The sequence below is a fragment of the Mauremys mutica genome, chromosome 14 (assembly GCF_020497125.1).
Source record: "Mauremys mutica isolate MM-2020 ecotype Southern chromosome 14, ASM2049712v1, whole genome shotgun sequence".
NCBI classification, from domain to species: domain Eukaryota; kingdom Metazoa; phylum Chordata; order Testudines; family Geoemydidae; genus Mauremys; species Mauremys mutica.
In genome coordinates, this window is record NC_059085.1 from 38,839,962 (window position 1) to 38,863,666 (window position 23,705).

The 23,705-nt window shown below is 44.9% G+C and overlaps 1 protein-coding gene across 2 annotated transcripts in view; it reads left to right on the forward strand.

The window, feature by feature from the left end:
• LOC123349450 (hepatocyte nuclear factor 4-beta-like) overlaps positions 1–20,700 on the forward strand; it is a 41,642-nt gene extending 20,942 nt beyond the window's left edge. Inside the window, exons 4-10 of one of the 2 annotated variants that reach the window (XM_044987552.1) lie at positions 7,029–7,135; positions 8,708–8,863; positions 9,477–9,564; positions 12,721–12,873; positions 16,483–16,767; positions 17,412–17,525; positions 19,473–20,700. In XM_044987552.1, coding sequence (XP_044843487.1) covers positions 7,029–7,135; positions 8,708–8,863; positions 9,477–9,564; positions 12,721–12,873; positions 16,483–16,767; positions 17,412–17,525; positions 19,473–19,609 — 1,040 coding nt within the window. In that variant the 3' untranslated portion in view covers positions 19,610–20,700. The remainder of the gene's footprint in view (positions 1–7,028; positions 7,136–8,707; positions 8,864–9,476; positions 9,565–12,720; positions 12,874–16,482; positions 16,768–17,411; positions 17,526–19,472) is intronic. The other variant, XM_044987553.1, reaches the window with a different exon arrangement.
• The last annotated feature ends 3,005 nt before the right edge of the window (positions 20,701–23,705 follow it).

The window sequence follows — 23,705 nt, forward strand, 5'->3', positions numbered from 1 at the left end:
TTTTCGGCATACCGGCCTTTCAGCCATCACAGCCAAATGCAGCATTTCAGATTGACCTCTCCCCTATTTTTACAAGCATAATAAATATCGCAATGCAGTTACCATGTAGCAATCACTTGATTTCATAGTATGTAAAATATTAACTACGTTAGATGTGTTATGCCATGGCTTCTTAGGTACTTTTAGTGATAACAACAAAATCACCTTGAGAAAGTCATTCTGTACCATCCACTTACACTAGAAGATAGATCTTATCAGTGTGTGCGGGAAGTACTGAAATATGTGCCATAAAAGCTATATTGGAAACTTGTGTGAGATAAACAAGGAACAATTCAGTTCTTTTAAAGGGAGCTGATCATTATGGGAATATTAATGGGTTTATTTAGCTTTATGGGACCTCTATAAAATAAGTGGTGGGGTTTGGTTATATAGCCCATTCCTCCAACGCTCCTGACATATGTAATCATTACTCACATGAGAAGGTCCATTCAACACAACAAGGCTACATGGGTGAGTCGGATTTCCAGGATCAAGCCCCAAGTTTGATTGCTGCAAAAAGTTCCTTACCGATTGCAGTGTAAAATTCAGCAAAGCTTGTTTCCAGTTGATTTCATGACTGGCTTTCTAAGGCGGTGGACGGTGAGATTTCTTCTGTATGCTGCAATCAGTGCTGACTTTTCCTGATACACCTGTGAATGGGCAATAATGTTTAGCGTGTAATTCAAGTGTAGGTATCCTACAGCTGCAATACAATTATAAAAGCCAGGCTTTGGAGCATCTGATCTTCTCACATCTGCTTTTAGATAAGAACAGCCCAGGGTTGGACAGAAATGGCGCCAACCCCCTATGGTTGAATACGGTAGTCTTTTAAGGGGAAAGGATGGCTCAGTGGTTGGGCACGGGTTTGGGATGTGGGGACTTGGGCTCAATCTTCTGCTCTCCCATGGATGCTCTGTGTGATCTTGGGATACGTAGCCTCTCTAGGCCTCAGTCCCTGATCTGTACAATGGGGATAATAACGCTTTCCTCCCTTCCAAGGGGGTTGTGAGGAGAAATGCGTTAAAGATTGCGAAGATCGACTGATGAAAAGCCCCACCTAAGAAATAGGCATTATCATTTTTTTAAAAAGAGAAGGTGCTCCCTGTGTTACTGAGGGGCCCAGGTCTTAGAAGGGATATGTGCACACAGTACCTAAGCACTGCACAATATCCCAGTGACTCTTGTGTATGAGAATCATGCAGTGTATGCTGTAATCCCCTGCCCCCCAAAAGAGGGAAGACCTACACAGCAAATTCAAATTCTCTAGAACCAAATACTATATTTCTGAACAGGGTAGACAACACAAAATATTTATTCTGTCACTGATTGACTCCTTTCACCTTCTTGGCTCTTAATATAGTTGGGTCAAGAGGGCAGGCAAGTGGCTCAATCAAGAGCCCTACCTAGTGCCCCATCTTCTCTCTGTCCTGAGAAATGCTGCAAGGCAGGGCTTAAATTCTCCCCCAGTACCTCCCGGAGCCTCAGGGCTTTTGCCCTGCTGGGTGAAATGGGATTCGGGGCTTTAGCCAGGGCTCCCACAGGTTTGACAATATTTATCGGAGCTCTGCTCCGGACGGCTCCAGCTGAATTTAAGCCCTGATGCAAGGCCTTCAAGATGTACCCAGTTTCCACTTGGCAGTAAGAAACTGATGTGAGTTCTGGAATCTCCAGTCTCATGACAAGGCTGGAAAACGACCAGGAACAGCAGCTTTCTTCCACATCGAGGAGGGTCTGGAGGGAGACACTGTTTCGTTTCATAGTATAATATTTTCCTTAACATGAATTTACTGTCTGTGAAATGTGCCCTGGAGCCTGAAGACTTCTCTACAGCCCAGGTACATCTTGGGCAGCCTGCGCTTCCATTCCACCAAAGTACTTTAGCCACCTCCAAGGGAGTTCGGTCTCCATTTCTATTCAGTCTTTGGCAGGGCTGGCCTTAGGGAAAATGGCACCCTGGGCGCACTTGCATTTTGGTGCCCCTGGCCTCTGTGAACATGGCACCTCCCCTGCCCCCAAGGGCTTCCCATGTGCCCCACCCCACCTTCCTCCCTATCCCCTGCATTGTGCCCCCTTCACCCCAATGCCTGCTCCCCCTCCTGCACCCCTAATCGCTACACCCCCTTCACTCCCGACCTCTGCCCCCCTCCTGTACCCAACACCTGCCCACTTCTGAGTCTCTAACCCCTGCACTGTGCCCCCTTCACCCCAACCCCTGCACTGTGCCCCCTTCACTCCTACCCCCTGCACTTCCCCCCTGAGCCCCTAACCTCTGCACTGTGCCCCCTTCACTCCTACCCCCTGCACCTCCCTCCTGAGCCCCTAACCCCTGCATTGTGACCCCTTTCCCCCTAAACCTTGCATCCCCCTCCTGCACCCACATGGGGAACGTGACCTGGGTGCACAGAGCAGCTGACATTGCTGCTGGCTCCCACACTGGACTGCTGCTCCTCCGCCACGTGCAGCCCTAGGGGGCTGTGAGAGGGGGGAAGCAAGGAGCAGATGTCAGGGCTTCCTGCATCCAAGTCACTTTCCCTGTGGCAGGCGAGCAGCAGCTCCTGATGCTTCAGCACAGCCCAGGTGGGAAGTGACCTGGATCCAGGGAGCCCTGGTGTGTGTTGGGGGGACTGTGTGAAGGAGTGTGTTGTGTTGAGGGGAGTGTGTGCGTGCCTGAGTGCGCTGTCTCTTTAAGAAAGCACTGAGGGTCAGGAGTCTGAACTAGGCGTATTCAGACACAAGCAGCTGCCAGCAGCTCTGGACCCAGAGAGGCGGCAGCACACACACATTCCCCCTGTCCTGTCACCCCAGCTTAGTGGAAATTGGGTAAACAGGGGCAGGGGATGGGGACACCCCACCATCAGCCCCCCTCCGCAGAGCAGACAGGAGGATGCTCCCAGTCCAGAGTGGCCAGGGGCGACTCCAGGAAGAAGGCTAGGTGGGGGAGTGGGGGAACACAGGAACAGCAGCGGCTGTACATGTGGAGCAGAGCAGAAGAGGGGAACCCCTGCTCCGGAGGAGTCACCTGGTTCCGAGGCTGGTCGTCTCTCCCGCTCCCCCACGCTGCTGCTCGCCTGCCTGCCCTGCCGCCTCCATCAGCCCAGCTAGGAAACCGTGCGCACGGCACCCACTTGGGCGGGCACCCGTATCGCCCACCTCAAAGGCCGGCCCTGGTCTTCGGTCTCTACACTGAGACCCCCCCATAAGAGCACCAGTCATTTTTCTGCCTAAAAGGAAGAAACCCCCACATTCGTTTTACTCAGGCTGCCGAACGGAGGGAAACATTTGGTCCCTATGGCCCAGATCCTCAAAGGTGCCAATGGGAGTTAGGCACCTAAATACATTTCAAAGGCTTGTCACTCATTGCCACTCACCCACTCTGATTGCATCTTAGTCTACAGCTAGCTGCTCCTAAACAGTCTGGTATTTTAAGGACATGAGTGGCTTTTAAGCAAAACCTTTTGAAATGCCCCCCCCGCCCCCCCAAAAAAAGAAGAAGAAGAAGAAGACAACGAAGTAAATAAGATAAATAGGAAAGCACAACTCTTTCCATAGGCTAATGAAAAATCTTCATGGGTTCTGCTTTTTTATTCAAGTGCCAGCCAGCAAATCCTTAGAATACTGGTATCTTTTAAATGGATGGTTAAAGGGATAATTAGGAGAACATGGTTGGGCACGATATTGTTATTTAATATTTGCATTGCAGCAACTCCTGGGAGTCCTAAAGAACATTCCTATTGTGCTAGCCACTGTCCATACATACAACAAAAAAGAGCCTGTCCCAGGGAGTTTACAACATATAGCTATATAATATAAACTTGCAACGTCCAAGGGGGTTAACGTATTATATTAAGCACTGCAGCAGAACCCTTGCTTACTAGAGTTAAACCTAGTCTGCCCATCTTAATCATCCTGGTATGTAACCAAAGGGAGTTTTGATTTCAGACATGTACGTAGGAGTAGGTAGAGATGTACTGTACTATTGTTATGTGCTAAACCTTGCTGTGCCCTGAGCGATAAGAAACCATGGATTGAATTTCTGAGCCGTTCTGTGCCAAAATGTATGAACTGTCAGGATACTGTTGAGTCTTTGCTCGGCATCTTTCCTCACATATGCTTATTGCACTGATCATTCGTTGCTGCAGCGAGTCCATAGCGTGTGTGCAGAGTTCAGCAGGCTAAACTGATGCAGAAATTAAAGGGAGCTGTAATTCTCAGCAAAGCCACTTGTTATTCTATTACTTTACCTGCTTTCTGTGCTCAGAGCAGAACAGACCTTTTTCACGGCTAGTTTCTGTTTGCAAAGAAAGGGGAGTTTGTTTTTTTTTTCATTGGCTGGGCTTTTATTCAATAGTCAAATCCCATACAGTTAGAGCATTTTATTTTGCAGAGCATCCTGCAAACAAATTGTATCCCAATGTATTTATCAAAGTTCAAGGATCAAGAGTTGCTAAGTCTGGTGGAGCAGTGGGAAAAAATGTATTTGCAAATAATTTATTTCAAAGAAGTTTCCCCCGGTTTGGCGAATGAGCCTTATGAACCAACCGCCAGAGGGTGAAAATTCCATTTTGAAAACAAGAATGGCAATTTTCAACTGAATTTAGGGCTGGCCAGAAAAATTCCATTATATGAAAAATGTTGTAGTTTCAGAATTTGATTTCCTTCCTCATTGGAAGGAACCGAGCCCATTTGAAATTTTTCATGAAAAAACATGAGACCCTTCCAGAAGAGCCAACTCACCTGGCGAGTGGAAGATCTAAACACAAATGTCTCATCTGCAGAGACTTTCACTCAGGTCTCCCATGTTCCAGAGGAGCACCCTACCCATCGGGCTATAGCCTCAGGCTTTCTCAAGTGCTCCCATTGGAGTTCTTTCTCTTTGCATAAAAAATTAAATATTCAGTAGGCCCGAGCAAAAGATACTGACTCTAGCTCAGTAGCTTGAGCCCGCACCTGGGATGATAAAATGTCAGCCAAGCAAGCACTTGGATTTCTCTGTGTGAGCAGAGTATGGTGCTCAGCATTATAAACAGGATTCCTCTGTGGTGTTTGGCTGCTGTCATTGAAGGCAGTAGCTCTTCCCATTGAAGATTTGGTGCTTAGAATCATAGAATATCAGGGTTGGAAGGGACCTCAGGGCGTCATCTAGTCCAACCCCCTGCTCAAAGCAGGACCAATCCCCAACTAAATCATCCCAGCCAGGGCTTTGTCAAGCCTGACCTTAAAAATCTCTAAGGAAGGAGATTCCACCACCTAGGTAACTCATTCCAGTGCTTCACCACCCTCCTAGTGAAAAAGTTTTTCCTGATATCCAACCTAAACCTCCCCCACTGCAACTTGAGACCATTACTCCTTGTTCTGACACTATTAAACAGTGCGGACCCAAAGCTGTGAGGCTGTGATAAACCCAGTGCTAGCAGAACACTCTATGAATCAAAGAACCCCATCCAAGGCCAGTTGTGATTTTCTTACTGCTTTCGGTTGTAAAGCCAGGTATCAGTCCATTCATTTTCTTTTGCAGCACACTGAGTGATAGAGCCAAGAGCTGAAAGGTCAGTGCAATTTTATCCAGCAGCTGAGAGTGGGTTTGTCTGTCTAGAAAGAAAATTCTGGCAGACAGTGTGATACTTTCTCAACTGAGAAACTTTCGCAAGTGTCTGAACAAGTTGCTGAATGTCTGACAATTTATGACCTGGGAATTGTTTCCCCTTGTGTACGAAGGGAAGAATGTTTCCAAAGGGGAGTTATGTTGCTGTTATTAATGGGACACTTTGAAATGTTCTTGCAGCGATCATTTGTGTGTGTCCTTCAACCAGAATTTGAAATAAATCTTTTCTTTATTTACTTCCTTAGTTAGGCACCAGCATCCTCTTTTGGTAGATAGCCCACGGAGTAGGAGTGATCTCTGCTACGGAATGATCAGCACCATGAACAAGTTTGCTGGTCTTTTACGGGAGGGTTACAGAATCCGTGGGTTTCTTTAATGCAGTGATCATAGAGGTGATTGCTGCTCTTCCTCAACCCCAACCCCATCACTGGGAAATCATCCTGGAGACCAAGTCCCAGTACCAGGAAATACAGTACAATTGTTGCTGGGTTCTCCTGATGCAGAGGCCCAGACTGGATTTTCAATTGTCACATGTGCAACTAGAGGAACATGGCCAAGTTCTGACCCTTTAAGGACCATCACAGACCTCACTGCTTTCTGCTCCAAGTGCAAGGCACACGTCTTTGATCTTGCCTTCTCTACCAAACACAGAGCACCACATCTATGTATTAAAACAATAGACTTCTTGGGGAAGTCGTGTCATCTCTCTATACCCCTATTTTCCCTTCCACCCTTGACTATTTTCTATCATCTATTTAGATTGAGAGCTCTTTAAGGCGGGGGGGTTATCTCTTACTGTGGGTCTTTACGGCACCTAACTCAATGGGGCTCCAATCTCAGTGGGAGACTCTAGGTTCTACCATAATACAAATAATAAATACCGCTGGAACTACTCCATGTGGGTGCAAGGGTCTGTCCATATGGATTTAGTAGCAGAAGTAGGCCCTGAAACTGAAGGGCATTGTTACACATGTGCTCTCCTACAGGTAGCACATGCTGGAACACTCATCGGAAAAACCATTGCATCTGGTAATGTATTTTCCCCCTATGCAACATACTCATAAAATTGTTACAAACATTAAAATAACTATTTAAATTGCTGTATGCAGTGTTGTGATAGCCGCGCCGATCCCAGGATATTAGAGAGAAAAGGTGAGTGATGTAATACTGTTTGTTGGTGAGAGAGTGGTCCAATAAAAGATATTTTCTCACCCACCTTGTCTCTCTACTTAAACTCTTGACAGTTTGAATAGTATGTCTGCAATTTGCTAGTTGTTTTACAAATCAATAAAGAGTTCTCGATGATAGTAAATAGCCATCACCAGTGATGACAGGGAACGGCAATCTCTAACTCATCACATGACTGTCGTTCTTTCTCTCTTTGAAGCTGTGCAGAATGAACGGGACAGGATTAGCATTCGCAGGAGTAGCTATGAGGACAATGGATCCCTGTCAATCACTGTACTGACCCAGGCTGAGGCTATGGCACAGCAGGTATGAAACACGTTGACAATCATTATTAGGAGGGTTTTATGGCCACTTCGGACTGTGAACTTGTCCAACTAAGCAAGGATGAGTCTACTCAGTCCTTGGATGGCACTTAGATGGAACAACTATTGCAACAGGAAGCAAATATTAATGATTTTCTCATGTTCTCTCTGGGTCATTGCTGAACCAGTGCCCAAACACCATTATAGGAGGTGTTGTGCTACTGGAGGTGCCATATTTCAGATGAGACACAAAACTGAATTCCTGCCAACGATCCCATCGCAACTATTGCAAGAGTTGGGCAACTAGGGTCAGATCCACAAAGGTAGTTAGGGTCCTAACTTCCACTGAAATCAGGAAGCCTAAATTGCTTTGAGGATCTGAACCCTAGCATCTGTGTCCTGGCTACAGGTCTGAGCAGTTACATTCTACCTACCAATTCCCTCTGGCGGTCCAGCAGGATACGGTAGTCTTCTTCACTCCTTAGCCTAAATTGCTGCATTGCCTTGCTGTCCACTTCATTTGCTTTGTTTCACCCCAGAGGTGGCTGCATTTCAATGCTGCATGAAGAAATTCCTGTAGGTGGAGTATATCACTTGTTAGGAACCTAGGCTTCCCTCAGTATAAATGCAAGATCTGCAAATGTAAGAGCATTATTAGGGTAACAATCGTAGAAGAGCAAAGAGCTAATAAACTGGGATTTAAACCCAACGCTCCTATCATCTTCTCCTCCCTCCTTTCCTCGTCCCTTACCACATGCTCCAAGGTGCAGTTTGGTTTAAGAAAACAACAACAATTAAGGGCATCCTTTTAATTTCCAATACAAATGGTCCTTTTCTTCCAGACACATGGTGCAGATTTTCTTTACGTATAAAAATGTTTTCACTTCTTCAAGAATTGCTGCATTCACAACATGCACTAGAAAGCGTCGCCTTTCAGGGCTTGTGTACAGGCGACGTTCGGGCCCGGGCGTGAATCTGAAGTGCGGTAACGTACTCACCCTGGCTTGCGAGGCCTGAACAAGTCCTCAGTTAACACTGCTGGGCCCATTTGTTGCCACTGACCTTTGAAAAGAGATAGGGAGATTGATGCATGGAGGTGTATGTATTTTATAACAAACTGCTGCTTGGGAAAGGTGGGTGAACTGACTAAGCTGCTTCTTTGGGTCTGCCATATTAAATAATTGGCAGGGCGCTCAGATCCTGTGCTTTTGATCAAAAGAAAGAAAATCCCTTCGTCAAGTCAGACGAGTCCGCTGTAAAACACACTGATAATTAGCTGCTCAAGTCACTATGCCTCTGTTGTGACACAGCACCACCCGGTGGAGACTGCAAACATTCTTGTGTCACTGATGTTCAACACTGGATCAAACATACAGTTCTCTGCAAATCATTGTGAATGTCAAACCTTATATCTGAGATAGGACAAAATTAATGGCTTTATAGAAACCCCATGTTAACCATAAATCCAGTGATATGTGGGAAACACTTATTACACTCTACTTGACCGGGCATTTTGTTCAACAAAGCAACACTTGAGCCTGTTTTACATACAAATTCTGCTTTGTTTTTCTTTCAGTACTCAGCTCTGAGTCCAGTGCACAGTGCTGATATTGCCATGAAGAAGGTTGCCACCATCAATGATGTGTGTGAGTCTATGAAACAGCAGCTTTTAGCTCTTGTGGAGTGGGCGAAGTATATCCCAGCATTCTGTGAACTTCCACTGGACGACCAGGTGAAATAGGGCTCCCTCAATCCATTTATATTTAATGTATTTATTTCATATAAACACAGAGTCCCTGCCCGTTAACATCAAACTGGATGATATTCAATAGAATTCACCATGTAGGGCAAGAAATTCCTTGCAGGAGAGGTGGAATTTTAAAGGGTCAGACTTTTGTTATTACTAATGAATTAGAAATGATTGCCACCCACTGAAGACAAGAAAAATATTGCATGTGATCAGCTGAGCCAGCACTGGGAATGATGGGTCAAAAGGGAGGTTGTATTTTTTCTACCATCATCTGCTGGTAGAAGGGTACAATAGCCACTGTTTCCAGGGCAATATCAAATAAAACATGTTCTCCTTTGTTCTTGCTTTGAAAATGAGTTTTGCTGTAATGTTCTGTAAATGTAATGCTTCTAACATCTACAGAGTCAAAGTATAGTCAAGTTAGTGTCAGATTTTGCTCTCAATTATCCCGGGAGTAATTCCGTTGACTACAGTGGAGCTATTCCAGATTTGCACTGATTTAAATGAAAGCAGAATTTCCCCCATTCTCTACATATCAATCACCTGACTGTTCCTCTGTGTGTAACAAGCTCTGTTTCTTCCCTGTACTCTGCAGGTTGTCTTGCTAAGAGCCCATGCAGGAGAGCACCTACTCCTGGGAGTGGCTAAACGGTCAATACCATATACAGATTTTCTATTATTAGGTAAAATAATATAATTCATTATTCCTTTGAAGTTTGCACAGATTTACATGCTGGATAATTATTATGTATCCTACCCATCTGCATTTCCTCTTGCATTCAGCTAGCTAAGATATATTTCACCTGTTATGCTTTATGCTGTTAAATTGTTGCTACTTTTCTCCAGCGGTGGCCGCACTGCCATGGTGGATAAAGTCCTCTCTCCATAGAGCCTGTACATCTGTTTGTAGACCAAAGAGGTTGGGGAACTTTCTGGATGTCAGACAATATATAAATAGGCAAGATCATCACTGTATTTTAGCCAACAAACTGTACTGATAGTTTAGGCTGCTAGAATGAAATTTTTTTGTTATGACTAAGAAAAAAAATAAATACAAACCAAACTGTGGCCCATTGACCTGATAACTTCAGTTACACGACAGCAAATTACATGCAAACATGCATCTTCCACCCCTCTGCTTCTATAGCACTGCTAGTATGTGGATATAAAGCTACTGTACTAAATTTTGCTTTTCTCCAGGTTTAAATTTAGGCACAACCCAGCTTTGGGACACCGGAGGGCAGACTTACAATGAGTTTGGAGGAAGAAACCTGCATGCTTTGCTCTCTGTTAGATTTATGCCTCTGAGTATCTAATAGATTCCGTAGCCAGAAGGGACCATTGTGATCATCTAGTCTGTCCTCCTGTACAACACAGGCCATAGAACGTCCCCAAAATAATTCCTAAAGCTGAGCTTTTAGAAACACATCCAATCTTGATTTAAAAATTGTCCGTGATGGAGAATCCACTATGATCCTTGGTAAATTGTTCCAATGATTAATTACTGTCACTGCTCAAAACGTATGCCTTATTTTCAGTCTGAATTTGTCTAACTTCAACTTCCAGCCATTGGATCCTGATATACCTTCCTCTGATAGATTGAAGAACCCATTATTAAATATTTGTTCCCCAAGTAGGTACTTAAAGACTGTAATTGTCACCATTAAATTCAGGGTCTCATCTTTGCATCCCAAGGAAAAACCCATGGGACTAAGAGCGAGAAAATCTCCATGAGGTTCTCTGTGAGGTGCTTTCTTCCCTATGGTCCATTGACAGGTGGACAAACAGGTCATGAGGCTGGTTCCCAGACCCCATGTATTACCAGGATCTGCAGAGATACTGAAGGATCAGCAGGAGGCCAGCTACCCTACGTTGCCTAACAGCATTGGTACTCCAAGAGAGCCACTCTGATAGGACTTCCACAGTCAGTAGTTTCCATTGGAGCCCTCTTTAAGGAGGATCATTACTGCCCAGGGCTGTACTGTCCTGCCGGGGAAACTCCACAGAGCCAGTGGAGAGATGATGTGCATCCTCTCGGCCCCATAGAACTCCCACTGCATAGATCCTCAGACTCATGGACATCTTGGTACTGGCTCAAGGAAAAAGCCAGGGGAGAAATACTGCAGAGATAAGAGATTACTCCTTACCTCCAGACCAGATGGGGAGACTCAGACATGGATCTTGGAGGCCTTGAGTTTTGGTTCAATGTATTTGTGCTGGAGTTGGAATAATCAGAAAATTAAAATGATGCTTTAGTTAGAGACAGCATGTAAATGTTACCTCTGCTAATGCATACTGAACGCTCACAGTTCTACTCAGCATTTTGGCTCTGTCCACGCTGCAAAGGGAAGGTGTGATTGCAGCGTGGGTAGGCACACCCATGTCATCTTTAATCTAGCTAGCATAAGTAACAATAGCAGTGTAGACGTGGTGGTATCAGTTTCAGCACAGGCTAGCAACCAGAGTCCAAGCCCCCTAAGGTCCCTGGATAAGTACTTTGCTTGCTAACACGTGCTATACTGCTATTGTTACCTGGGCTAGCTAAATTACAGCTGACACAGGAATCCATACCATGCTACCATCACCCTGTCACTTTGTGATGTAGAAATCCCCTTAGTCACTGATGCCTAGAAATTAAGGTGATAGGTCCCTTAGAAATACTGAAGAGAGATTAGATCAAATTTAGGTTAGATAGATATTTCCTTGTAATTTAAGATGGTGTTTTCTTCGATCATCTAAAACCAGTCAAGATTATCCACTGCAGATGGGGGGGTGGGGAAAGTTGGTCTCAACAACATTATGTTGGCCAAACTTGGGTCAAATATTTCTACAAAAAATTATACCTGAGTAAGGCTACAATTTGGTCATGGAGGTCATGGAAGTCACAGAATCCGTGACTTCCAGTAACCTCCATGACTTCAGCCTGCGTTGGTCAGGAGCTGCAAGGTCCCCCCTCACCCACGGGGGCAGGGAGCTGCAGGGTACCTCCGCTGCCTCTGGCTGCCGCCACAGCTCCCAGCCACCGAGAGCGGTGAGGGAACCCCCTGTGCTCCAGGCCGCCGGGGGTGTTGGGGGAATCTCCCCAAGCTCTGGGTTGCTGGGGGTGGTGGGGGAACCCCAGAGCTCCTGGCCACTGGGGGCAGTGGGAGAACCACCGAGCTCCCAGTTGCCCAGGGTGGAGGTGGAACCCCCGAGCTCCCAGCCGCTGGGGGCCCCCTGGAGCTGTGGGCGGCAGGGGTACCCTGCAGCTCCCAGCTGCCAGGGGAGGCGGGGGCACCCCACAGCTTCCGGCCCCCATAGACAGAGGGGAACCCCTGGAGCTGCAGACAGCAGCAGTACCCCGCAGCCCCCAGCTGCTGCAGGCAGCTCCTAGCCCCTCCGCAGCTGCCCTGCTTCAGACAGTATGGGGACCCACAGATCCCTATTTTGTCACCATATTTTTAGTAAAAGTCACGGACAGGTCACGGCTGCTGTGAATTTTTCTTTTTTTGTCTGTGACCTTTACTAAAAATATCCGTGACAAAATCTTAGCCTTATACATGAGTTACAATATTCTTGTGGCCAGATGCACAGACAGGTATAACAGGATTTGCATGAACGGTTATGGCAACTGCATGCACAAATTGGGTAATTAAGTACACAAATGCATCTACGCAGTTATTTGCCCATGTCGATTCTGAATTTGAACATGAAATTGCATGTGCAAATTATACACACAATCATGTGCTGCATTCTGAAAATATGGCTGTCGGTGTCTGAAGAAATGGGTGATTTGGTAATGTGCCATGTCCAAAGAACTGGTGTAAATGGCTGATACTGATGGTTTTTCATCTCCTCAGGAAATGATTTCATCATTCCAATGCACTGCCCAGAACTGGAAATTGCTCGCGTAGCCATTCGAATCCTGGATGAGTTGGTAAAGCCCTTACGTGACATCCAGGTTGATGACAATGAGTATGCGTGCCTCAAAGCGATCATATTCTTTGACCCAGGCAAGTCTCTCAGATTTACCAAACCACTATCATCAGTGGCAGATCATGGGATTCCAAGAGAAGAAACTTGGTAGAAATAAAACAGGACATAAATGGGTGGAGTGAGGGGTCCGGTCTGGGGAGAAAAAAAATGGATCATTTATGGCATTTCTTGAAAATGCCAGTATTGTTGCTCCTCCTCCATTTTGTGGTGCTCCACTCCCTCATTGCCTAATTGCAAGGTTTGTAAGTATTAAAGCAGAAATGATGGGTTTTGTCATTAGGTCAAGGATTAGGAATCCTAGAATCTGTATGCTATCTTGGTTACTAATGACAGCTCCCAGGCAGCAGTTATGCTTTTCAGTTGGTTCCCAGCTGTAAAGGAGTAATGCTTAGCAGTGCATTAGCAGGCAAGCTAAAACTGGTCTTTTCTTGCAGACATCTCTATTATTTGCACAGCATTAGCTCCAGCCCTAGAGACATGCAAAACCTTACAGAACCTGCAGGAACTGAGTTGCTTCCAGAGTTTGGCCTCACTCAGAGATGTATATCAATAGAAAATGAGGACATGCATGCCAATATTTAATTTTTCTGTGAATTAACTAAGCAACAGGGGATTAAATTAGGGACCAGGAGGGAGCATAAAATTCACAAATGGTTAGGCCATGAGAAGTGTTGATTGGCTGCAATTTCCATCAACATCAGGAAGGATGCTGCACCGTCTCATGCTCACAGTACAAAATGACAGAATAAAGAGAAGATTTGGGGAAAAGAGAACGGGCAATTAGGGCCTGATCCGAAGCCCGTCAGAACGAATGGGAGACTTTCCGCTGACTTCAGTGGCTTTGGATTAGGCTCCAAGTGAGACAAATGAAGACACATTCCAGGGTTTGTGAGAGCATTACAAATGGTTGGGGCTCTAAAAAATAACACACTTTGGTGTCTTATCACTTATTAGAGTTGAGTCATTTGACCAAAAGTTGCTGAACGCTGGGCTAGACTCAGCAGGGGGAATAATATAAAGAGCAAACCATGAATGCAGGGGATTGGATGGGGCCACCTCACCTACAAGAAGAGAGGAGTGCACATCAAAGGCATGGCCTGCAGGAGAACTTTCGAGACCTGCTGCTTTCCTAGCTCACGTGGTCTTGAACAGCTGTGTTTTTACTATAACCCCTTGCTGAGTGCTATCCATCCATCCTCCTGTCCCTCCTCCCACACCTCTCTTTTACTCACATGGCCCCCATTACTGTCATATCTGAGTCCTTCACAACACTCCTCTGAGTCACAGATGTGCTTTTACCCCCATTTTACAGCTGGAGAACTGAACCTAGGCCAACGCCAAATGCGACATTCTTCTACTGGCACTTACCTGTCACCGTATGTGTCTTCAACGCATTTCTCATCATGGCCCTGAGCCGTTTCCTGTGTATCTGGAGGGCTGCAGCCTTGAAGCAACATACGTTATGGGAGATGACTCCTTAGTGCATACTCTTCATGACTGTCCTGAACAGACTTAACTGCAGGCACCCAGCCCTACCTGCCTCTCCTTAAACATTGAAAGTTGCTTCAATCCTTTGGGACAGTATGTGTGAAATTTTCAAACAGCCTAAAACCACCTGGACTGGAGTAAGAAAAGATTTGTTAGGAACATACAGAGAAAAAGCCAATTAAAATAAAAGAAATGCACTGCATATCACATCTAGACTTATATGCTGCAAAAGCTAAGGTAGATACCATAAGTACTATCTCCATTAGTTACGGTATACAAAGCCTCTTTCCTGGTCCAGCAGGGCAGTGTATTTCAGACCCAGCCTGTGGTTTGAGGTGCCCTGAGCATCATATCTCTTCTTGTGTGATCCTGCAGTTCGCCCTTTCGGGTTACTGTGCCATTCCCACAAAGATATTTGCACAGTTGCAGTCCCCTAGGACGATAGGATGGTCTCTCATGAAGCATGCACTGGATGGCTCCAAAATCCATTCAGGATTATTTTCAGTACATTGGATAGATAGTTTTTTATCCCAATTTCCCTTTACTATTCTACATAGGTTTTTATACTGAGCTCATCACTGTAGTATCTGAGCACCTGCCAGTATTGCATTAAGAAATGTGATTACACAACTGTCACACGATGTTTGTTCTCTCAGCCTCTCCCGAGGTGAGAAGCTTGTATAGTGGGTGTGTCTTAGATGGTAGTTTTTTGGTTTTTTTTTTAACTATAAATATAGTTGTTGCTTTGTTTTGATGTTAAAGAAGGCAGGTCAAAGAAATGTGCCTTGCAGCTGAACTGGAAAGTGGCACGGTGTGGGAAGGTCTTCAGTTACTGAGGGAGTTCATGCCGCAGTCTCAGACCAGCCCCACCCCAAGAAAGTTGTGTCTCCCCCCACACAGATGAGCTTTACTCTTATTGTTGAGAGTTCCATTGTGCCAAAGGAGAGGAGTTGTCAACCGCAGGCTTTATCCTGAAGCTTTAAAACAATCTTTCAGATTTCCTGTGCCCAGGCTGTGGAGTGCTTTGAAGACAGGGGGCAAGAGTCTGAACTTAACTAGAAAATCTATGGGGACTCTATTGAAAATCTGCACATTTACATGAGGCAGTCATGCAACAGCTGTTTCTCAGCTCCACCTTCACAAGCTATTTCCCCACAGGCCTCTACACCCCGAGGAACACCCTTTGGTCTGGCCTAAAAATCCTGGCCACGATTTTGAAAAATAAAAGACAGGCCCCTAAATTCATATTTATGCCCCAAAGGAAGTGGCCTGGTTTTTCAGAAGGGCCGAACATGCACTAAATTCAATGGCAGTGGCGGGGTCCTCAGCACTTCGCCCTCTTCTTTTAGGGCATAAATAATTTTACGCTCCTATTTTTCCTATCTTTGCCTTTGCTTGTTACCATGGGTGGCAGGTGAACCCCCCCACCCCCACACACACACTTCAGGGAGGCTTCCCCGCCGGCCCCATCCCTTCCACCTGAGGCCACGACCCCTATGGCCGGAGGAGCCCGGAGACCCTGCTCCTGCCTCTGGCGGTGCCCTGGCTAGCCTGCCCCAGCCACCCCAAGCCACTGGCTGGCCACCCCAGCTGTGCTGCCCAGCCCAACCCCCAGGCTGGCCCCAGCACCAGGCTACTGGCCAGCTCCGGCCTGAGCTGCCCCTGGCCAGCCCGGCTGCTGGTGGGCCCAAGCCCTGAGCTCCAGGCCCCCCTGACAGCTTCAGGGGAGAGGGAGATGGATGGCGGGACAGTGTGTGGGAAAGTCCATAGGCCTGGGTTAGGGGAGGCTTAGCCTCCCCTGGCCTCTGACACCCCCCCCCCCCCGCCCAATGTTTGTTAATCATCCTACCCACAGGGATCAAACTCCTATTTTCCTACCACCCGCTTTAGACATTGCTCTGCTCTCTGTGGGATGTGAACTATTGACAGATTAACATTGAGCAGCCACATTACTCTGGACACATTCCAACTTCTAGGCTAAAGGAGAAATATTTAAAAAAAAAAAAAAAAAAAAAGAAGAGGTCACTTGCCATATAGATGTATTTAATCTTTTCTTCTAGAGTTTGGATGATTGACAGAGCTGTTCCAGCTTCTGTGTGTGGATGGGTGTAAATTGTCTCTATCTTTCTACCTCCCAGACTGTAAAGGCCTGAGCGAGCCTGGGAAGGTGAAGAACATGCGATTCCAGGTGCAGGTCAATCTGGAGGATTATATCAACGACCGGCAGTACGACTCTCGAGGGCGGTTCAGCGACATTCTCCTCCTCCTACCGCCACTCCAGAGCATCACCTGGCAAATGATAGAGCAGGTCCAATTCATGAAACTCTTTGGCGTGGCGAGGATTGACAGCTTGCTGCAAGAAATGCTTCTGGGAGGTACGACCCCACTGAGACCCTCTTTCTTACCTGCATGCCTTGAAAACCGTGAGTATTTCAAAGGCCTTAACAATAGTCCTAGCACCAATGCCATATTGAGGGAGGCCCCAGGAACTTTTCAGATTGAGAAAATTAAAGAGACTTTGAGCCAGCTCAGCAGTTGATATAAACTGGCATAGCTGTATTGAAGGTGATGGAGCTATGGTGATTCATGTCAGCTGAGGATCTGACCTTTTTTCATTAGTGCATGGATGGAACTGACCCCCCCCATCCCCCCCCCCACACACACTCCTTCAAGGGTACAACATTTTGTATTAATACAAAAAGTAAATTGTAACCTTGTGAGAACATCATATTCAGGGCTGAACTGAGGGCACCTGTAAACAATGTAGTCAGCCATGGCCACGGATGAGTAGCCAAAATGCTGGAGCTGGGAGCAGCAGGAATCAAGTTTTTAGGTAACTAAGAAGACAGTGGCATAGCTGGAAATGGTGGGGTGCCCCAGTAGAGAGGAGAGCAGGAGGGGTCTCGGGGGACTGACCAAATTGGGGATATAGTTCTCCTGGTCATCCCGCTACAAGCAATTCTTCCACTCCCTGTAAAAATATGTGACGTGCCTCGGGTCATAGGAATGCTTCTGCTGGTTTTAATAATGATGGGGAGAATGACTTCTTTTCCATGCTCCTGTGCAGGAACCACTCTTGATGTACAGTACCAATCAGGACCTTCCAACCTCAACCTGGAACCTCTGCCAGGACACGCAGCTTTGCCAAACATGAGTTCTGTGATTCACACAGCTCCAAACCGTAGGTGTCCATCTTCATGCTATTGGCAGGCATAGTGCAGGGATTGGGTAGGAAGCTGCTGGGCCTATAAGCTTAGTTTGATTTATTTAAAGCATCACACTTCGACTTTGTGGGGCTAAATGGGACCTGTCGTGTTAGATCCTGCAGCAGGAGACAAAACAGGGGTCCAATCCTCAGGATCCTTCCTTAGTTTTTAGCCAGGCAAAACTGCCACTGAAGGCAATGGGAGAACTTCAGACATAGGTCCAAGATGCACTGGGCAGTACATCTCACTATGCCCTATTATGACAGTGTCATCATTCCACTTATAATTTAATATTCACAATCAACACCCCAAGCACTCAAAAAGCATGAGCCACCTCCCTACCCTATCCCTCCAAATCATGAGATTTTAAAAATACATTCCAGGTCCTTTTTATTTGCCTTCTAGTTTTTGCACCTTTAGATTACACACTTCCCAGGTTTCTTCCACAACCACGAGGGCAAGAAATTTACTTTTTATACGTGAAAACTGAATCCAGGAGCAGGGATTTTAAGACCACCAAATAGCATGAGACTCTCAATCAATAGCAGGAGCATGGACAACGCTATTTTATATGCACAAAGGTAGAAGTGTAAAAATTCAGAAAGTAGGGTACACAGCAGCCAGTGCGATCTGTTTTATTATATGCAAAGTAAATTGTCAGCAAAATAGAAATTATACCATTCAACCTGCGTGAAAGGCCAGTTCCTAGGTGTAGAATTTAAAGCTTCCAGTAAACTTTTGTTGAGGTTTTTTAAGAAAGCCCATTATTAGGCAACTGATTTTATTATTCCTTTCATGGTAGCTTAAGGTATTCACTGAATTGGCAGATGGCCCTAATTCTACCCCTCTTACATTTTTTCCATAGCACAGACTGCACCTTAATAAAAACGCTGTGGACAACTGACTCTCCCCATTCCCACAAACCACCTCTTCCGCTCATACTCACATCTCCTGTCTCGTAGCAACGACAGCAAATGTGTGCACGGAAAAGTAATTAGCAATAATGTCTCGAAGATAGTTTAGCTCAATTTTCGATGCTATTTAACAGCTAGGCACACGGAGAGCCAGCATCATGTGACCAGTCAGTACTCTGCAGCCTACCACTGGTTCACAGAGCACAATATAAGAGCCATTGCTCTAATTAGAGATCAGTGGGAACACAGTTTCCCAAGTACTATTTATAAAGACAATGCAGTACGTTGCTTGGTGAAACTCCTAATAACCCACCCTCCACCAAGTCCCTGATCATAAAGTGAAAGGGGGAAGAGGCTACCTGCATTCACAACAGGCTACAACCCCATTTTGGTACCACCTGTCCTCCAAGTGTTTTGCTGCGAGTCAAGAGCTGGGTTCAGTTCCTCAGATCGCATGTGGCACCCTGGACAAGTCATTTAGTCTCTCCATGCCTCAGCCTGTGAAATGGGGATGATGATACTTATCTCCTTATGCAGCGTGTTGAGAGTGGTTGCTGAAGAACACTAAGAACAGGTTATTAAAATGAGGCTCTTAGCACTTCCCTACCTTGCAGAGGTAGTGTGAGAATAAATGTGTTAAAGACGGAGGGGCTCAGACACTTAGGAACTTACATGGTCCCCACTACCAAAGAGTCATTTCCTAAATAAAATGATCTAATTAAAAAAATAATTGAATTTTTTTAATGAAAAAAGGTATTACCCATATCAACTTTTGAGGATTGTTTTGAAAGCTAGCACATCTTCAGTTATTTCATAAAGACAACTCAAGCTAGCCAAGACACTATGCTCATGTACTACGTTTGGTGCTATTCATGAACATGCATCTACTCCACCATCTTGATTCTTGTGACTCTACTTTGGTGTCTTGAACCAGATACCGTGCTATTAAAAACATTGTCTCCCAATATGTTTTAATTCTTTGTTTGTTTTTATTTTTCTCCCTTGCAGCATCTCCAGAAACATCCCTTCCTTCTCCATCTACCAGCACAGGAAGCGAAGACTACAAACTAGGCCCAGCCCCAGGGCCAGAGGCGGTTGTGAAAATACTGCCTCAGACCATCGTACCCAAGCAAGAGATTTTATAAGGGACAGGCAAAAGAAGCCAAGAGCAATTCCCAATGTCCCTCTGTAAAGTTAAACCATCTCTGCTTTCTGCCATGGCAATGCCCAGCAATTGCCTGCTTATAATGAGATCTGATGATGACACCCTTTCCTGTCAGTGATTAAAATGGCACTGTCATTAGACTGTGGCTCACCAATGTTCTCTATCATCACTCTCTTTACTGGAGCAGCCTGGACTTGAAGCTGTTGTTCATTTTAGAACCACCAAGACTGTAAGCTTGTCGGAGCAGGGACTTCTTACTTCATGTTTGTACAGCACTGGGGGACCCTGACTACAGAAATAGAACTAAGTATCTCATATAGCTATTGTTGATTGCTAATGCGCATGCTATACCTCAGATAGAAACAGACCTCCTCACACTGCCTATTACAAGTTGAAGTACATGCCCATCACTCCTGCTGTCATTCAAGCTAAATCTAGAAAGCCTGTCTGAAGCATAGATCAGAGATGCTCTTTATAACCCACAGGAGATTATGGCTTCCTTATTCCACACAGACCTGGTATTGTACAAGATTTTTATGCTGTTATTTACTAACATATAATGCCGTGGAGTATGAGCCACGGACCTTAAATTCAGATTAATGTGTTCTTAGCGCTGTTCAGGTTTCAAGAATTGTTATAATAGCTGAAGCCCATATTTGATCTGTGATAAACATCCCGGGAAGGAGTGTTCTTTATTCTAACAAACTTGCTGTACTATGCAGGAGGCAGTATTTGTTTATAGATCGGGAACCCAGCTACTGCATTTCAATACTTCCATTAGGTCTTTTATAAATGTAATGTGTTGATAGGAGAGCTGATGATAACACTGTAGGTAATACTTGGGAACAACGCAACTACTACTAAGTGTAAGGAACCAACAAAATAGGCTTGCCAAAATATTTGCTTGTATTATGTACATACAAACATCTTGGCTTCATACCATAGCTGAAAAAAAGTGACAGTCTTAAAACATGAAGACACTTTCCCTAGCATGTAGATATAGTTTTGCTGTAGCTTCATGGAGCAGGCAGTATGCAAACATCCTTTTTAAAAACAAAAACAAAAACAAAACTTCACAGCCCTGTTTTATGCAGACTTTTTTCTTTTTATTATTTAAAGTAGCTCTCCCAAGGATCTGTGACTGAACTATATATTTTGAAAAAATGTTATTCTGTGCTTTGACATCATGGGGTATCACTGTACTTAATGTGTAATTCCTAAGTTAGCCAGGCTCCAACTACTTCAAATAACAAACGTATACAACAAAAGTATTCTTAAAAAGCAGCCAACCACCACCTTAGTTGGCTGCCTACATTGATCAACAGTACATTAAAGCCAACTAACCACAACCGCTTTTTTTTTTACATAGCCAAAACGTCACTGAACTTTTAACATGCTTTTGGAGGAATAGGAACAAGCTTGCAGTTGGAAAGAATGAACTTATTAATACTGTCTTCCAACAGCAGCTAGTTCCCTCGCTTTAATGATTTGTGAGTCTTTTCCAGTGCTACACAAAGACAGATACTCATGGGTTGAATTTCTGCTATGAACCCAATTTGTAATATAACAGTATATGTACTTTTTGTTCCTCAAATGTGCACTCTGTGAAATTGCCTTCGATGCCAATAAGCTAAAAGAATATTTTGATTTTAGTTTGTGCATCAACAACCAACCTTTCAGTATAAAAGATGCATTGTGTACAAACTATGTACTTCCATTCCCCTCTCTTCTCCCATGTACACAAAGCTCATGTATTGGTAATGAATGAAATGTAGCTAAATAGAAATCTATCAGGTGAGCAAATTCCATTCTTTGAAGATTGTTAATATGGTACTGTATAAACCAAGGGTTCTCAAACTGGGCGTCAGGACCCCTTAGGGCAGGGGTCGGCAACCGGTGGCTCGCGGCTCGCCAGGGTAAGCACCCTGGCGGGCCGGCCCGGTTTGTTTATCTGCCGCGTCGGCAAGTTCGGCCGATCGCGGCTCCCACTGGCCGCGGTTCGCGGTCCCAGGCCAATGTGGGAGGCAGGAAGCCGCGGCCAGAACATCCCTCGGCTCGCGCCGCTTCCTGCCTTAGGGGGTCACGAGGTTATTACATGGGGGGGTAGCGAGATGTCAGCCTCCACCCCAAACCCTGCTTTGCCTCCAGCATTTATAATGGTGTTAAATATGTACAAAAGTGTTTTTAATTTTTAAAGGGGGGGGCTACACAGAGGCTTGCTATGTGAAAGGGGTCACCAGTACAAAAGTTTGAAAACCACTGGTATAAACAAAGCTCAGAAGGAAAGGCTCCACATTCTGATTTACTTTGTTTTTGCGAATCATTTTAGTAGCAAGTTGCTCAAATTTCTGCACTGATTTTCCTGGGCATATGCTTTCTCTAAAGATTTTCACCCAAAGCATATAAAGGTTAGAAAAACAAAATGATATTGATAAGCATGCAAGTAATATAGGCCAGCCTGTTTAATTGGACATAGCCACAAAGCCACGATATAGCTTATAAGCATTGTGTAGTTAGCACTTTATGGCTCAGTAGTATGGGGGGAAATATTTTGCTATGGCAACATACTGATATTTGATCTTGTAAATACATTTAAAGAAGGTATCACATTAAATCTTTGCAAATTGGTTTTGTTAGCATCTCATAACTAAAAACACTGTGCTCTTATCTGTTTTTTTAAAAAAAAAACTGCTCAGGGTTGGAATTATTTTTTCACAAGGACCCACCCTCTTTGGCCTTTCCACAACCCCACCCCCCACCTCCCAAGAGCACAGGCCTTTAAAAAAATAATCTAATGTATTCGTTAAGGTGTATTCAAATATGCTTTGGAAGTTGTTATAGCATGTGCTGTACCAGATTTCTGGATTTTCTTTTTTAAATAAAGGTGCAAGAATGAATTTTGAGGCCTTTCTATACTTTCACAGCAACAAACAGATATCCCAGAAAGCACAGCGTTACCTCTTCTTTCATGTTTTATTTATATCTATTTTACATAACAGATCAAAGCATGCGGAAAATATTAAGGTACAGTCTTGTGTATACTTCAACTTCTTCCTATATTATATCCCCAAGGGAAACTATTGAAATATTCAGTACACAGTAAGTTTTCACTTACTAGACTATGCAACTGTGAATGTGTGGTGATGACCATCCACTTTGTTATTTGGTACTAAATACTGTTGCAATATAAGTTACTCTGATTTGCTACTGTGGGCCAGCTGGAAAATGCTGAAAGTACCTAGCAGTGCCTATTTCTATAAGAGATCCAGAACATAATCAGAACGCTATACCTGAATATAGACATTTCAGCACAAGAAAATTTCAGAATAAAAAGCACCAGCCTTTTTCAATCATATTCTATTTGCATTGAAAAGAAGTTTAATTGCCACTTGAGTCACATGGCAACATACAGAATGAAAAAATGTGAATGCAGAACAGGTGAGCATCAGTATGTTCATGTGCTCACTTATTTAATTTCTACCTTAGTCAGTCACAGTCAGGTAACATATTAAGAACATTCTCAGTGCGCAGAGTTCTAGAACATTTTTCTCTGCTGAAGTAATCATCAGCCTTGAAGACAGTTGTGCATTATGACAGCACCGAGAAACTAATGGAGAAGATATTTAAATGAATACATGACAGCTTCCTCTAGGATATGAAAAGATGTTTTTGGACAAACTGTCACTAGTCTCAGCTGCAGTTCAAGACTTCAGAAAAGGAGTATGAAATAGACCATATTACTTCTAAATCAGTTCTCAAACTGTGGGTCACAACCCTGTTTTAATAGGATCACCAGAGCTGGCGCTAGCCTTGCTGGGGCCTGGGCCTGAGGGCTTCAGGTTATAGGCTCCCTTGGGATTTGGCTTTGCCCCCTCCACACACACACCCAGGGTGGAGAGCCCTCAGGCTTTGGCCCCTCCCACCCACAGCAGCACAGCTTGAGGGGGGGGCCCTTAGGACTAAATATTATCAAGACCAGGGGTGGGCAGACTACAGCCCAGGGGCTGTATCCGGCCCTTCAGATGTTTTAATCCATCCCTTGAGCTCCCGCCAGGAAGTGGAGTTCGGGGCTTGCC